Source organism: Branchiostoma floridae, unplaced genomic scaffold, assembly GCF_000003815.2.
Source record: "Branchiostoma floridae strain S238N-H82 unplaced genomic scaffold, Bfl_VNyyK Sc7u5tJ_786, whole genome shotgun sequence".
In the NCBI taxonomy this organism is placed as follows: Eukaryota; Metazoa; Chordata; class Leptocardii; order Amphioxiformes; family Branchiostomatidae; genus Branchiostoma; species Branchiostoma floridae.
In genome coordinates this window covers 13,510-29,165 of record NW_023365931.1, presented here as the reverse complement: position 1 = coordinate 29,165, position 15,656 = coordinate 13,510, and the positions used below count along the sequence as shown (strand labels likewise).

Here is a 15,656-nt window from a genome sequence, read left to right as displayed (position 1 = left end):
GATCGAATCGCGCCTAATGTGAGGGGGGTATAATACCCTCTTTCCACTAGGACGGCGCTCTCACTGCGCTCTCTGCGACCTAAAATTTGACATGTCGCTCAACAAATTGTATAGAAAAGAAACGAATCTTTGTACACTTTGTGTGCTTTATTTGTTGTCTTTAAGTCACTCTTTTTCGATTTGTATGATATACTTAGTGTGAAAGCGAAGGTTACACATATTATATCTAGGTCACAGTGAGAGCTCAGCGCAATCGCCGTCTAGTGGGTTTTAGTCTATTTTTTATTGCTGAACAAGCGCTCAAGGATTGCGAGCCTCGCTTCCACTAGAACGGGTTTCGATCCTGTGGACAGGTTGAAGAAGACCACAAAAATTCCACTACAGCCGAGCTCGAAAATTGTTTTTACAATCTGTGCCTTCTGAATCACTTGGTGAAAAGTGGGCGTAATTTTCCATGGTACAAAATAGCTGATCATGCCGTCAACGCACATGTGTGTAGTCTAAGTGTCTAGTAAAGATGACATCCATACAAATACCTACACAGCTGTTAGGATCCTTGCATTGAACACACAGATACTATATTTCAGTGCACAAAGTGGTCCCTAGTTGATGTTTACTACTCCACACGTGGATGTCACATCTGCTTCCGAAATTTCAACTACAAATGTAGACCCACACATTGAAAAAAAGATGTTATTGAGGATATCTGAGATGTGCATACTGATGCTACGTTGGCATACAAATATTATACATATTTTTGTTAAAGTGGTACATGTAGTAGGGTTACAGATAATGAGAGTTGACTTCATATTGCAACAGTTTCTTTATTAGTACATCACACATAATATACCTAATGGCATAACACACACCTTACAAGTCTGGACATCAAAAAGAGTACTAGACAGATGATAATACCATGTATGATTTTCCCATTGCAGCAAAACATTGTCATGGATTTGACAATAAATTTGACAGATAACTGTTTGTGGGGAGCACCCTTGCAGCTTTTTGAAATGGCACATTAAGTACATCTACATAGAGTACAGTTTTGGAGTTTCAGACAGTTTTTTTTCAGACTACATTGGCCCCTATTGTAAAACTATTGGTTGTGTCCACTAAACAGTGAATTTTGTCATTCAGAGTAAAGAAAATAAACTTGCAGTAGAAAATTAATAGTTGTTTTTTTCATCAATATTCAGGATAACATGCATTACATTCTTGGAGAAGTGAAAAATGCATTTGGCTGAATGTTTTCATGTTATATTAAAAAAAGTAGCTAATCATATTCTCGACTATTGCCACCATCATCTTGAACTAACCAATTACATGCTGTGATACAAACCAATTCAGCAATCACCTGCCATGATGCAAACTGTGTGGATGTTTTTAGTCCCAGTATACATACAGTCATATAAACTTGCATTGTGGGTAGTATGTCAAAGTTGATTCTTAGGCCCGTGAGACATAATAAAAATGTGCCTGGACATGTATCAAGCATGGTATACAAAATAATCTTTGACATCATACATATGCAGTATACTAGTAAACTGTAAACTGGCTTATTGCTATAAAGGTTGGTGAACATGGGCAAAATAAGAGGATGTCATTTTGTACCTAGGTTGAAGTATTTTACATAAAGATGTACCCAGATTTTGCACCACTTTGCATTTCTGTTACATGCATGGCCAGATCATGATTGAGGAAATAATGTCAAAAATTCCATTCTGATTAGAACTTGCATCATGCAATCATAAAAGATTCCATGCTCATTTTCCCATTTGATGGGAAAACACAGAATTAAAACAAAAGATGGTGGGGAAAAATACCGCAGGCTAGTCAGGTATTTTAATTTGACTTGAATTTTCAGACGGCTTTGCCCAAAACATTGTACTTCTAGGGAGAAGGTTTGAGTTTTTTCATCTAGATTTTGTTCTATTTGTTACATCACACCACATTGATTATGTTTGCATCTCCAGCTTATAACTGTTGTGCTGAGCATTTCCCACAGGGGGCGCTGTTGTCACACTCAAAAGTCTGGCTTGGGGGTTGTGCAGACATGGTCCTTTAGAAGCGATAGGATGACGGCCTGAAACAACAAGGACATTCAGTTCTTGATTTGCTTAAAGCCGTTAAAACATTTTCCATATACTACTTAGTAACTAGTATTCCAGGGTGTGTATCCAAGTGTCAAAATTTCAAAACAACAAAAAGATAGGCGAGATATGAAGTCAACGGATTTGCAATGTTTTCGAAACATGTGAGCTACATATCCTTGATTGAAAAAAATGGCTATATATACAGTAACCCAATGGATAAAGGTGACCCAAACATTACCATCCAGAATAGAAATACAACAAAATATACAATGTACACATGGATAATATTATTACCACATTATGTTCTATAATCATAATCACATGTGTGATGATGAATAATAGGACCAAAGTCTCACCATCACTGTCCACTTCCTGTTCTCGGCCTCCGGCCAGACAAGTGACCGCTCGCTGTAGAACACGGCATCGTCCACTTCCTCCTGTTTCCTGGGCAGGCAGTGCAGAAACACCCAGTCCTTAGCAGCCACCTCACCCAGCTAGAGCGACAGAAACACATGGGTGTTAAACTATACACAACTTCACTAACTAGTGATTGTGTAGAAAGATATCAATAGAGGCAAAATCAATGTCAGTAGTCAGCAGTCAATACGGAGGCTGGCACTCAAGCTATTTCAATTCTAGTCTCTTTTTCAATTCAATTTCTTTACAAAATAGTTTTTAGAAAAAAACTCCCTTAATAACTGGTCTTTCATAAGTTCATAACTAGGATTAACATATTGGCTATAATAGAACCAACCATAGATAAGGATCCATGACAGCTGAATCTTAAAGTGCCAACATAAACAGTTAGTTGCCTATCATACAATGATTATAACATGTCCTTCCCACCTTGTGGGTGACCTGGTACCCCTGGAAAGCCTTGAGTCTCTCCTGTTTCTCCTCCTCCTGCCCCATACTGATCCAGGTGTCTGTCACCAGGACGTTAGCACCTTCACATGCATCCCTGGGGTCGTTGGTATGGTACATCTGTGTCCCATACTGGGGGTGGGGACAAGAAGATCTCATCATCAAACAAAATACAAATGAAACTATCATGGAAGCTCATCTGTTGGTAGTAATATAAACAGTACAATGTGTCTTCCAACACAAAGGATCAAATTTTCAACTGTTGCCTTCTTCAGGAACTATACTAGTTTTGATCAGTATCGATCCTGAAGAAGGCAACAGTGGTCGTTGAAAATTTGATCTGTGTATACCTTTGTGTTGGGATGAAGTTCAGCATTGTATCATAAATGAAACTAAATGCTCCAATAGATTTTAATTGTTCATCACATACATCCTCTCATGCCAGGCCAGCCAATAATGTACAGTTATGAAATAATTAATGGGCTGCTGAACCAGCCTGAGTTCTGTCCTTCTTCCTGCATTAGCACTGGCACCAGACACCAGCCAATCATGTCACTGCTTACAGTCTAGATGCAACGTGATTGGTTGGTAATTTCCCCTCCAACAATAAGTGAAGATTCTGAAGCATCTGATTGGTTGAAGGCAGGACAATGGTGGGAGGACAGATCCCAAGCCAGCAGAAAACATATCCAGATTTGTTATGTATTAAGCCTTCACTTTTCATGCAGTTACAATGCTGGTCACTGAGTTGAACTAACACCAAAAGATCGCCAACAAACTTGTACACAAAATCATGCACAAAATTGAGTTCTTCAGTCATAGATTGAATTAAGGTGTTGAAGTTGCCCCACCTGTTTGGCAAGCTCCTCTGCATCTTTGGTCACATTTGGGTAGGTCTCATAACCCTGAATAGGTAGGAACATGTGTAGACATGCAGTATTTATACGATTGGTACTTGTGATAATGTTGCAGTAGAGAATGTGTCCGCTGAAATTATTAGAAGTCAGAAATGATATAATTGTTCCCTAGAATAAGACTTGTTTGACTTTCCCTTTGTTTGTTTTTTACTGTAACAATGACATTTATGACATGTACAATAATGAGTCTCCATGGTTCATTGCAAAGAGTTTAATGATATCATATACTGTAATTCCTGAAATGTTCACGATTTTCACGGTGAAGACTGTAATGTGAACTTATCATTACTGATAACAAATAATTCACAGACTTTTCTTATGTGCACTTGTCGCGACAGTGAATATTTAGTTCCAAGAACAAGTTAAATCTTCTCAGACCGTAAAAGTTTGGTACAGAGAAGACAAAATGAATTACAGTATATATACTGTAACTGTCAGTACAGTACTGCACCTTCTTCGTACATTGAAGAAATCACCAAATAAGGTTGGGGATTGCAAATTTGACACCATCCAATATTTAGGTTTTGAATTTTCAATCAGGGAAAAATCATTAACATTAGAATTATCATTTCATTTCTTTATCTTTCTGTATGTAGATTGTCAGTCCTGTTTTAAGTGCACAATTCAGATGGACTGCTAGATCATCAGTAGATGACAAGAAAGTGTTTGAAGTGTTGAGAAGACCCTACCTTTGGAGTCGCAATTTTGAGGTTGACACCGAGTTTGGGCGCTCCCATCATGAAGGAGTGGATGATGTTGTTCCCATCTCCCACCCAGGCCACAGTCAAGCCTCTCAGGTTACCAAAATGGTCCTACATGTACGTAAAACAATGTGATACCCATTACCAAGTGAACAAATTATTTACACCCCTCTGAGTTTGAGTAAAACAGATTTGTGCACTTATCTCTATCCAGGCTTTTTATTAATGTCATGGTGATTATAATTTGAATCCCTTAGTGACATCTTCGTGTGGTTTACAGAATCGTGTAATCCAGCAAGGTGCAGATGGTATCAAATTAAAAGCCTGTACATAACCTATTTTAATAAGTTAAAATTCCCCTGCTTTCAGCTTCTGGAGTTATTATTGTAGAACATGTATTGAAGAATTGCCTATATGTGCAAAAATAATTACCTATTACTGGTACCTTACAGACAGGTGTAATAAGCAAGGGTAACAGTATTTGGTCTTAACTTAAAAGTTCATCTGTGTTGGTAACGGGAGGGGGCCATACTTCGACAGGGGTCCAAACTTCGTCAGGTTTTAAAAATCATTGTTGCGGAGAAATGCATAGATGCCTGCACATAAGAAGTTACAACTAGCTGTAGACTAAACCTTGTTGTATATAACTACAAAGACGGGGTATGTGTAGAAGTTAGCAAGTCCCACAGATAACGATTGAAAAACTTGCACAAGTTTGACGCCTTCCGTGCAAGTTGACGAGCGAACGTATCGAGACCATGGCCCGGGAAACTCTTGAATTATTCTTCGCAAAATACGACATGTGAAAAAATACCACCACACATAGAAATGATGTTTATTAGCCTTCCGAAAAATAATACCTGTGTTCTGTTTTCCCTTTAACTGGGTTGGATAAACGGAGCTAAAATGATGCCACAATGTTCACCCAGTCGGGGCTCCGCCATTTTACTATCACGAACGCCGGCGGCCGAGCGCTGCTCAACACGTTGAACTCAGCCAACCCGTCCGTAGAGCGACAAACATTCAAGAAAAATCGATCCCTACCGACTAAAAAATCCTGTAGCCATTGCTGCTGCCTAAAGACAGGATGAAAAGGCAATCAAGGAAGCCGAAAAGCGAAAATGCCATCACAGTTCAATGTAACAATGCGCTGCCGTTTTGCGGCAAGTTGGTCTCACCGTGAGAGGTAAACGTTTTAACACACCGTATTTGAATAAGTCGCGTAATACAAAATATGACCCATATTTGATACAGAAAAAATTATAATGAAAACTTTTAGTGCTATTCTATTTGCATAAATTGTTTAAGAATGCACGGCGATGGTCTGGTTGTTACTATGTCGGAGTTTGGACCCCTTTTTTGTGTTGGAACGTTCTGCTAGGACGCAAGCCGAAAACCTGCCGTAAGTTTCGTGTGCTGTCAAAGTACAGTGCGGAACGCTACCGTTAAATGAAATATATATCTGTACAGCTTCAATCACAGTTATAAGGATGCATACAAGATCTTAACTTGTTTTTGATGAGTTCACTGTAAAATGTACATTGACAAAAGCCATGCGCATCCACTTAGAACGGCTGTCGAAGTATGGCCCCCTCCCGTTAATAGTCATTCTTGAAAAATTTAAACTGCAAATTCCAACACAAAAATTGGACTCATCCAAATTTTCGACTGAACAGCAGCAGTCTTTGTCAAGGAATGAACAATCCAATTTGATGAGACCAATTTTTGTGTTGAAATTTACAGTTGAACTAGTTCCAGTACTTGGTCTTACCTGTAGTGTTTGCATGTCTGCTAAAATCTGTAGTGGATGATAGAGTTCAGACAGGCCATTAACTATAGGAACACTCCCTTCTGTAGCTAAGGACTCCAGGTCCTCATGGCCATACACTCTGGCCAGGATCAGGTCCAAAAACCCGGACAACACCCTGTAAAGATAAAACTCTGAATGTTATACGGGTAGGTCATAACTTAAGACGGGTATTATATGACATCATCTTTCCTGTGCCAGGTACCCTATGACTGCCACATAGCACAGTTAAGGTTTGGTTTCAAGAAAGTATTTAAGACCTGGATATCTAAAGTGTACATGGGCCAGGCATAACTGATGCTGCATCAGTACATATTGTGAAATTAATGTGCCAGTCTTTGGTTGCCTGATGCCATTAGGAGAGTTAACATGACACTTCTTTCCAACTATTAGTTTTCAAGTTGATCTTCTTTCAGCTCATAAAATGCAAAAAAATATATCATAACATAGCAAGGCTGCTACAAGCCTTTAACCTCATACATTGTAAAAGGTAATCAAAACAAAGGTCTTTCAAATTCATCAACTGAAGACAAACTCATGTTCCAAGTTGTACTGCACATGTACATACCACACAATGCACACAATACAATAGTACAAATAAACTCACTACGCATTCTCGTACAACACACAACATGCTAACATTTACACACCATACATTTCAGTCCTTACTTAGCTGAGTCTTTGATGGTTTCATTCACTCCGAGATGGATGTCATCTGGAGACAGGAAACACGGCTGTCCACCCAGCAGACCAACACCTGTGGGGACAACATAGCAACAACATTGTAACATATAATACCTTTGTTTCCTACTGGACATCTCAAAATTGTCTTCATCTCCTTTACATATCAATTCATAGTTAGGATATAAAGCCTGCTCTCCAACGTGATCTCTTCAGTGTCACTGACGAAAGATAACGAATATCATCTGAAACGTCTGACCATTTCCAAAATCATATCAACTTGCTTGAGATTGGCGCAACATGGTAAAGTTAATGCCCCCTTTCTACTAGATGGCATTTGCCAGAAGTTGATCAACAAATAAATGATTTCTATAACTCTTGTTTCATAATTGGAATATCGGCCGTTTCTAGAAAGGCCGACATTTGCTTGGGTGCAAATACAGCATATTTCAGCCATACCCATTCCCACGCAACATTGGACTGTTCCAAGTCACCCCTGCGCAAAAATGTAATATTTTAACTGTAAGTTATCCCCAAAAGAGAACTAATATTGTGAATTGATTCCAGGTCAAAACAGAGCTTGCCCAATATGCCCCGGGCCCATATGGAAGAATATAATCTTCCACAGGAGCGCCTATGCATAACTGATTGGTTTTTAGAATTGCGGCAGCTCCTATTTTTCCGAGAGTGAAAAAAAACGCATCTTCCATTAAGATTTTCATCATGAAATTACATGACGCTATTCAACAATTTCCACTTCGATAACTAGGTCTAAATACCGTAATAATCTCCTTGTGATGTGGGTACATTTATCATTGCAGTGAACTTTTTTTTAAGCAAGTAGCTATAGGGCATACATTTTGATAATTGTCAAGCAGGTGCAGGTACTGTGTAGTAGGAGTGTTGTTGTTTTTTTCAAGCTAAAAACTTCAATCTTCTTCTTGTTTTGTATGGGCCATTATAAACGGAGACGTCTCGAATTTTTACAAGAATTTTACCACTCTGTCGCTTCATTTCTTTTCTGAAAAATCCCAGGACCAACAAGTTAATTTGATTTGGCTTTATCTGTATAACGTTATTTCATTTTCCTTCGAATTCTTTGTTAAGTATATGCCCCTGCATACCACTGTTAAATTGTTTTACTTTGTATGCAATCCGCTGAGCCATCGGACGTAATCTTGTCTGAGTGTTATAATTTCCTGCTCGTAGCGTGCGAGACCTGGAGGATAGGTGTTTCTACCTTGTTCGTGGGTTTCTTTTCGGAGGTCAGTGGTGATACTCTGGTACTGAGAGTGTTTTATTGGGCTCAAACTCTGGCAGTTTAAAGTTACTTACAATTTTAATGTACAAAGTTTACGTCAAAAAAGAACAACAACAATACTAGAAGTACCTACATTTGTTCGGGAAAAATACATCCATTCTCGCCACTGTCAAACTTACGTATCAAAACTAAACGCAAACTGTCCAATTTTCCCTGTCCAAATCTGCCGAAAATGATTGATAGTGCCATGCGGAATGTTGGTAAAGTCATCGCCACTAACGTTCAATGCACGCATACCGTCCGCTACCGCTCAAATGACCCTGTCTGAACTCCAAATCCTCGCAAACTACAATTTCAAACCGGGCACAGGGCACCATATGGCAACTGTAAGGCTGTAATGTGCATCTGTTTGTGTATATACGGGATTGCAAGGCCCCGCTTATGAATATTAACTAGCATTCGCCTTTCTCGTCGCTGATTGGCTGGCGTCCATAAAGTAATTAACTCTCGGTCTCCCCAGACCGCTGGCACCTGGCACGTGTGGGCTCTGGGGTCACTGGAGTTCACGGGAGAAGACCGAAAGAAAACCAATTTCCCCTCAGAAAAGTGCAGAAATTAATAATTTGAAATTGGTTTATACCAAAAATTTTACTTGGATCATTTTACCAACTATCTAATGCCTATCTACACCAAATCTAAGGTCATTCCATTGTAATTCAAGGGAACAGGGGGCCACAATATACAGTTTTGGTCAAAACATGACCTTTAAACTTCAATAAAATCATTTTAGAGGCAGATATGAATAAAATCAGAAAAACACACCTTGGTATTGACCCACTCTACCTTTGTGCTAAATTTCAGGTCATTCGGTCACGGAACGACGGAGATGAATCGCTTTGAAGATTTGACAGGAGAAAGAAAGAAAGAAAGAAACATTACGAATACAATATATTTCACCATACCATATATGGTATGGCTGAAATATAATGAGACTTATTGAGGCAGTTCAAAAGTATGATTTAAAGACAATAAAACATTAGAAAAATCATCAAATTCATGGACTTTGACCATTTTTAGTAGAGTGCAAGTCCGTTGAATGATGACAGCCGGGATTCAAACTCACAACGTCCTGGTCCAGATAGAAGAAGGGGCATTAACCATTGGACTACTAGTACTCATGCTACATGTTGTGGGTCTGTTGTACCATATTCAGCTGAATTTACAGAAATGTGGATTGCATCTCACCTGTCTCAGTAGACAGCCTGGTTCTGGTGCTTCTCTTCTGGAATATCAGTCCAGCAGATTTGCCCACTAGTGGTGTATAAAGCTGGGGGACAAGCTTACAGTTAGTCTGTGTATTGAACTTTCACTAATGAAAACACAGCACTTATCATCTAACGTGTAGACAGTCTTTATTTTACGACTAACAGAAGTTTCTTCACTGGAAGTCAGTCATTTCCATGAAAATGTCTTAATTACCTCACTTCATACACATTGCAGCGACAAGTTGGAGCAAATAGAAACTAAAAAGGAATGATTATCAAACTGTCATTCTGTGGACTGAAGAAGGCATCGAGAACTTCCCCACGCAGACTCCAATCTAGTCCAAAGACAGATGATCCAACATGGCAGCCAGACATTGCTTTGATCTTGAAACCCGCAGATGAACTCCAAATAACATTAAATACTTAGGAGGTCTTGCTGCATTTTTTAAAATTCATAAGTGCATAAGTTGAATGCAAATTCAGAGTGCCACACAAGGTTGTTGCCCCATATACACTGCATATTAGAGCCAATTGAGGTCATTTGAGGTGTATAGGCAGACTGTTACTCGGCCTAAGTGTACCTTACCTCTCCCGTGCCCTTGATCCTGGCCTTCAGGTCGGCTGCTGTCCACAGGAGCTGCTCAATCTCCGATGGCGAGAAGTCTTTCAGCGTCAGGAAGTTCCGACCAACCATGGACACATGGCCACTGTTACAGGAAAACAGGTCATTACAAATAAGCAAAGAAAACACCAAGTATTTGGAAGCAGACATGCAAATACTCTCAGTCATAGATTACAAAATTTTCATGTTTAACATATATATATGCTTATAACATAAGCACTTCTTTTAAACACACTTTTGTGTCATTATCATTTGACATTACAGACATTGCAAACAGTGCAAAAAATATCAGCATTAAGGGCCCTTGATTATCTTTTATTGGTGGCAATAAGACATGTTACATTACTGACAATATTTGCCTTACACTTCACTTACACTTAAAACACTAAGGTATCAAACATTTAATGAGATACATATGGACAGATAACAACTGATTGCAATCACTCAAGAATCTGCTAGCATAATGTTCAAACTAATTTTTGAAAAACTACCTTTTAAACACGTCGTTACAAACACAACCCCCTTAGCAAAATATACTTGGTATAGCCCAGCATGTGCATCAATTTGCTAGCATGCTGCCCCGCCCACCAAATGGCAATAAATCATGTTTCAGCAAAAAACTAATCCTAGAAAGGTCTACAATTTACAACAACGGAATCAGCATATACAACAGCGCTCAATATCTGAACGTTCCGTAGATTATTGACCTCACAGGGAAGGTTTGAGCCAATATTTGCAAGGGTTTGAATTTGACAGACAACATATTCTTCCTGGTTATTCGATGACTTCATGGTTATTCGATCACTGTTGGCTTTCCGAAACCAGCAATGACATGACAATCACGTCAACATACCTCATGTGTCTGTCCCAACTCTTCTGTCCCAGAACCTGGATTGCAGGAGAGGCGCTTTGTCTGAAAATCCCCGGGACGAGCTCCTTCCCTCGCGCGGCGACCCTGAGCAGCGCCATGATTGCAACGGTGACCTTTGACACGGCGATCAGCTGTTCTACTAGTCAGGGCGATGCTGGTTTCCAAGCAGATGTAGGAAGGGGTAATCGCATCAAAAAGTCTTAGACCAATCAGGAAAAGCAACATACAAGTTAAGAGGTCCCACTATATGGAACAATCTCAAAAAACTATAAACCAACTGCAGCAATCTTGGTTAACAAGTTACTATTGCCAACTTTCAAAAAAAGACGGACTTCATTCCTAGCATAACTTTCACCTGGTTAGTTTGTTTCGTCCGCCCTTTCTTTGGAATTTGATAACAAATAATACATTTTTTTTATAACTTAAAAAAGAACATGCGTTTTTTCTGTATATTGATTTATATTTAACTGATGTTAAGTTATATATGCGAATGAATAAATCACAAATCACCAATAGGATGACCTAGTGAAGTTTTTTAACTGTAGTACAACACCAATTATTCTCACCTCGAATTTTCAGTCGCTATTCCGTCGACCTTCTTCAGGAGTGACGATTCAGTTACTCTGATCACGTGACTTAGAGACACGTGATTCGAGTAACGAATCATAAATGCCTGGCAGACGATATCGGCCCCCGTCTCTGTTGAGTGTCGGCTGATGTGCTCTTATGTAGATGGCCTCCTTTACCCCCCTCGCAAAGTAATCCGATTCGGTGTCCAATATTTGTACTTTGTCCAAGCTGATGAAATGTCACGGTTACTCAATATGAATGTGTTGTGATACCTCCGACGAGGCCGAACTCTTTCTCCTGTGCTCCAAGAACCTAGTCTTGAGCGAGCGCTCAGTTTCCCCAATGTATGATTCTTGGCAGGGACCACGGGTATTTCTTCCCTGACACGGGATGTGGTATATCACGCCACACTTATCCTCCTTCTTTGTTTTGTCTTTTGGTGTCACCAGTGACTGTCGTAGGGTTCGCGTAGGTCTAAAACAGGTTTGTACGTTGTGGCTCGCGAAAATCCTACGGAGGTCTTCCGAGACGCCCTTCACATAGGGCAGGACGACAAACCCTCTGTTGTTCTGGCGCGTGGCAGGGTTCGGGTTGTGGTCACAGGGAACAGTGGACCTGGGTGCCGTAGCTTTGTTTATACAAATTATAGCCCAAGACGGGTATCCACACTGCTTAAGTGCTTGTGTTATGTGTAATGTTTCTTTTTGTCTGTTGAGCGGGTAAGTGATGATAGTATTGGTACGGTGTAAAAGTGTTCTGACTACGCTAAGTTTGTGCTCTAAGGGGTGGTTAGACTCAAAGTTCAAATACTGGTCTGTGTGGGTTGGTTTGCGATAAATGTCAATGCCCAGAGAACCGTCCTCTTTAACCACTGTCACAGTGTCACAGTGATATCGTCTGCCAGGCATTTATGATTCGTTACTCGAATCACGTGTCTCTAAGTCACGTGATCAGAGTAACTGAATCGTCACTCCTGAAGAAGGTCGACGGAAGAGCGACTGAAAATTCGAGGTGAGAATAATTTGTGTTGTACTACAGTTAAAAAACTTCAATATGTATTCTATCAACACAGATGAGCTTTCATGCTAATATAGGATGACCTAGGTTGGACCTTGGTGTACTAGTGTAGCAAAGGTGACACTAGTGTGGTAGACTGGTATCACTTACCAACATGGCAACAACACGCATGGCTTCCATATTGGGGCCACTTTTACAACTATCTAACTAATTTTTTAATTTCACTTCTATAACTACAGTCATGGCTACCTGGCTATTGTCACTTCTACACATGCAACCTTTAGCCTACAACACAACATATTTGCCCATTTTGGTACTTTCTCGTCATGTTGACCATCTCTGAAGAAAATTTTTTTTTTCTTTCTGAAATCAGGCGAAAATTAATGCGCGCGCTGATGTCATACATAGAATTTACTTGCTGTGGCCTAAAGTGAGGACAGGCATTTGAGTTGTCGGGTGGGGGGGATTTGGTCGTTTTGATGTTGTGTTTATTGGGTTAACTAACAAATAAATGTTACTTGATCATCACGTGTCTAAATCAATCACCTTCGAATGTTATCAAAACGAAAAGAAAGTGCATTCGGAGACTATGATCAGATCTGGCATTCTGAAGTGAACATCGTAAATGGTATAATTGTATACTTCCTGTTGTCAGCCAGTAGAGCCACTGTGCTTGCATTACTTAAAGTTGAATAAACCTAAATGAGGGTCAGCATGGGGGTTCCTGACAACGATTTAAGCTGAATTCACTGAGAACCCCCTACGTCTTACGCTATTAAATCAAGGGAGGCAATTACGCTAAATTTCGTCGCCTCGCTACGATTTACTTAGATAAGATGGTTTTCACTACGAATTACGGGAAATAGGCTGCCTACGCCTTACGCAAAAGAGCATGCAGACCCACCTAAATCACAGTCACTTAACCTTAGTCAGTGGCGGCGGCACAGTGGCCCGGGGCAGTCGCCCCCACAAAAATATGTTGTGGGGGCATGGCCCCCACAAAAAATCAAGCTGAAACCCATCTGTATATTTTCACCAATTGAAATTTCGTAAACCTAGCTAGTCCACCAGCAAAATTTGCCCCAGAAAATGCAGGAAATGGTGTTTCAAGGGGTCCAGATTTTAAATTTCCCCAAACCTACCTTGAGACGGCCCGTGCCTAAAGCGCTGGACAAGGTGAAAATGTATTGGGGGAGTGTCGGCGTTGACACGGACCAAGCATCCCCCTTCCTGTTCTTTGTTCTATTCCTGGTAAAAGGCATATCCCTCTTACCATGTTTTTTTACCGGGAATAGAACAAAATATATACAGGAAGGGGGATGCTTGGTCATCGAGTAGGAAAGGGTGCGTCGTCACGGTAGGCGGTCTGTGATGTCACGACATGAACTCCACTCGGCATATCCAGGCGGAACACAGGACGCGATAAGTTACATGCTCACAAATCTATCACCAATATTTTGCCCCCACAAAAGAAATTTGCTGCCGCCGCCTCTGTTACTGCCTGAAGCTCCCTCGCTGACACTGTGGGCCACATCGGCTGCACTGCACTGGACTGACGCAACCCGAAGTTCCACGAAAGTCGAGGTAGGCTACGGCTGGCATTTTTGAGAAAGGTTTTATTCTTTTGAATTTCCTAAAACTGTAGCGAACTTTGTGATAGTTGTTAAGTAAGCTACGATATCTTGTAAATGGTAAATCTTGCGTGTTCGATATTATAATTTATGATAATATAAAGCAGTTTAAATGCTCGGCGACAAGGTAGTAAAAACAAATGTAATATCCTCCTTCACTTCTGATAGCGCTCAGGCTTTTATTTATTCGTGTCATTGTATGAGTGTGGAGGGGGAGGGGTGGTGATCAGCAATTTGCAACGTTGAGCATGGTTCTCTAATGCCAGGAAAGGGGGTTCCGTGCTATGTGTCGTCGTCTCGCAAGCCCGCCATTAGTACACTTGGGGGCGATCGGTATGGAGTTGTCACGCCAGTACGAAAACCCCCTTTCCCGATTCTAGAGAACTTGATGTTAGAATCGTGAATAAGCGCTCAGTAAAAAAATAAGTAAATAAAGGCAAAGGTGACCATAGGAATGCAATTATTTACGGTAAATTATCAAATCAACAAAGCCTTTCCGTCGCTCCCGTCGATGGCAAATTTAGCTTTTTGGCAATATGAAAGAGCACAAATGCTGCTGATTGCTAGACACCAAGCCGCTTGTCACAAACACTGCATTTTAGATATTAAGTTGAGTCTAATCCACTTCATGTATAAACGTTCACCTCATTAATTTTTGTGGTGCTTACTTTTCTAAAGGTTCGCTCAATCGAAAAGTGCCCTTCGCTACCAGTTCTACCAGTTCTGCTGATAACAAACACAAAAGATGACAAGGACATCTGAAATCCTCCCCCGTATAGACGACTGTGACTGCACCCCAAGTGTTCAGCACCTCTTTCGACGTCACTACCTCCTGCAGAGCCCCATGTACTACATAAGGTGGTTATACGCAGTCCTCTATTCTCTCTACCTTCTGTTCGTATTACGAGCACCAACCGACACAGACATTGTTGGCTACATTGAGAATACGACCATGGCTATGCTGATACGCCCTGCAACAGACGGCAAGTCGGGCGAATATGAAGTAACAGTTTATGATTGTAAGCTGTGTGCTTCCGGGGGACACAAGCTGAAGAACATGTCACTGAGGTACAAGACAGGGAAGAACGGCGTCCAGGTTTTGCGTTTCACTCGCAACGGAGTTGAAGTCAGCGACAGATCTCAGATCTTTTCAACCATCTACTTTTACCATATTCACTCCATGCACACCAAGTCGCATCTGTTCTCCAATAGCCTGGTCCGACACATCGTGGATAACGATGTAAAGGCTCTCCAAGAGTCCAGCTACACTTCCATTCCGTTACATTACGTGCTCCTCTAATCTCCAAGCAGATCCTACGGTAGCATAAGACAGGATCAAAAGCTGCCAGAGGA

The 15,656-nt window shown here is 40.6% G+C and overlaps 2 protein-coding genes across 2 annotated transcripts in view; one reads left to right on the top strand and one right to left on the bottom strand.

The window, feature by feature from the left end:
* Positions 1–804: 804 nt before the first annotated feature.
* On the bottom strand, positions 805–11,279 carry LOC118409005 (ornithine carbamoyltransferase, mitochondrial-like). The gene is made up of 10 exons (XM_035809872.1): positions 11,068–11,279; positions 10,179–10,299; positions 9,573–9,654; positions 7,055–7,142; positions 6,350–6,503; positions 4,567–4,689; positions 3,812–3,865; positions 2,943–3,092; positions 2,453–2,590; positions 805–2,086 (listed from the first exon to the last, which is right to left on the bottom strand). The coding sequence occupies exons 1-10, from the start codon at positions 11,181–11,183 to the stop codon at positions 2,027–2,029; spliced, it is 1,086 nt and encodes a 361-aa protein (XP_035665765.1). The 5' UTR covers positions 11,184–11,279; the 3' UTR covers positions 805–2,026.
* A 2,660-nt stretch (positions 11,280–13,939) lies between these two features.
* LOC118409006 overlaps positions 13,940–15,656 on the top strand; it is a 4,519-nt gene continuing 2,802 nt past the window's right edge. The window contains exons 1-2 of the mRNA XM_035809873.1: positions 13,940–14,256; positions 14,982–15,597. Of these exons, the coding sequence (XP_035665766.1) occupies positions 15,049–15,597 (549 nt within the window). The 5' untranslated portion in view covers positions 13,940–14,256; positions 14,982–15,048. The remainder of the gene's footprint in view (positions 14,257–14,981; positions 15,598–15,656) is intronic.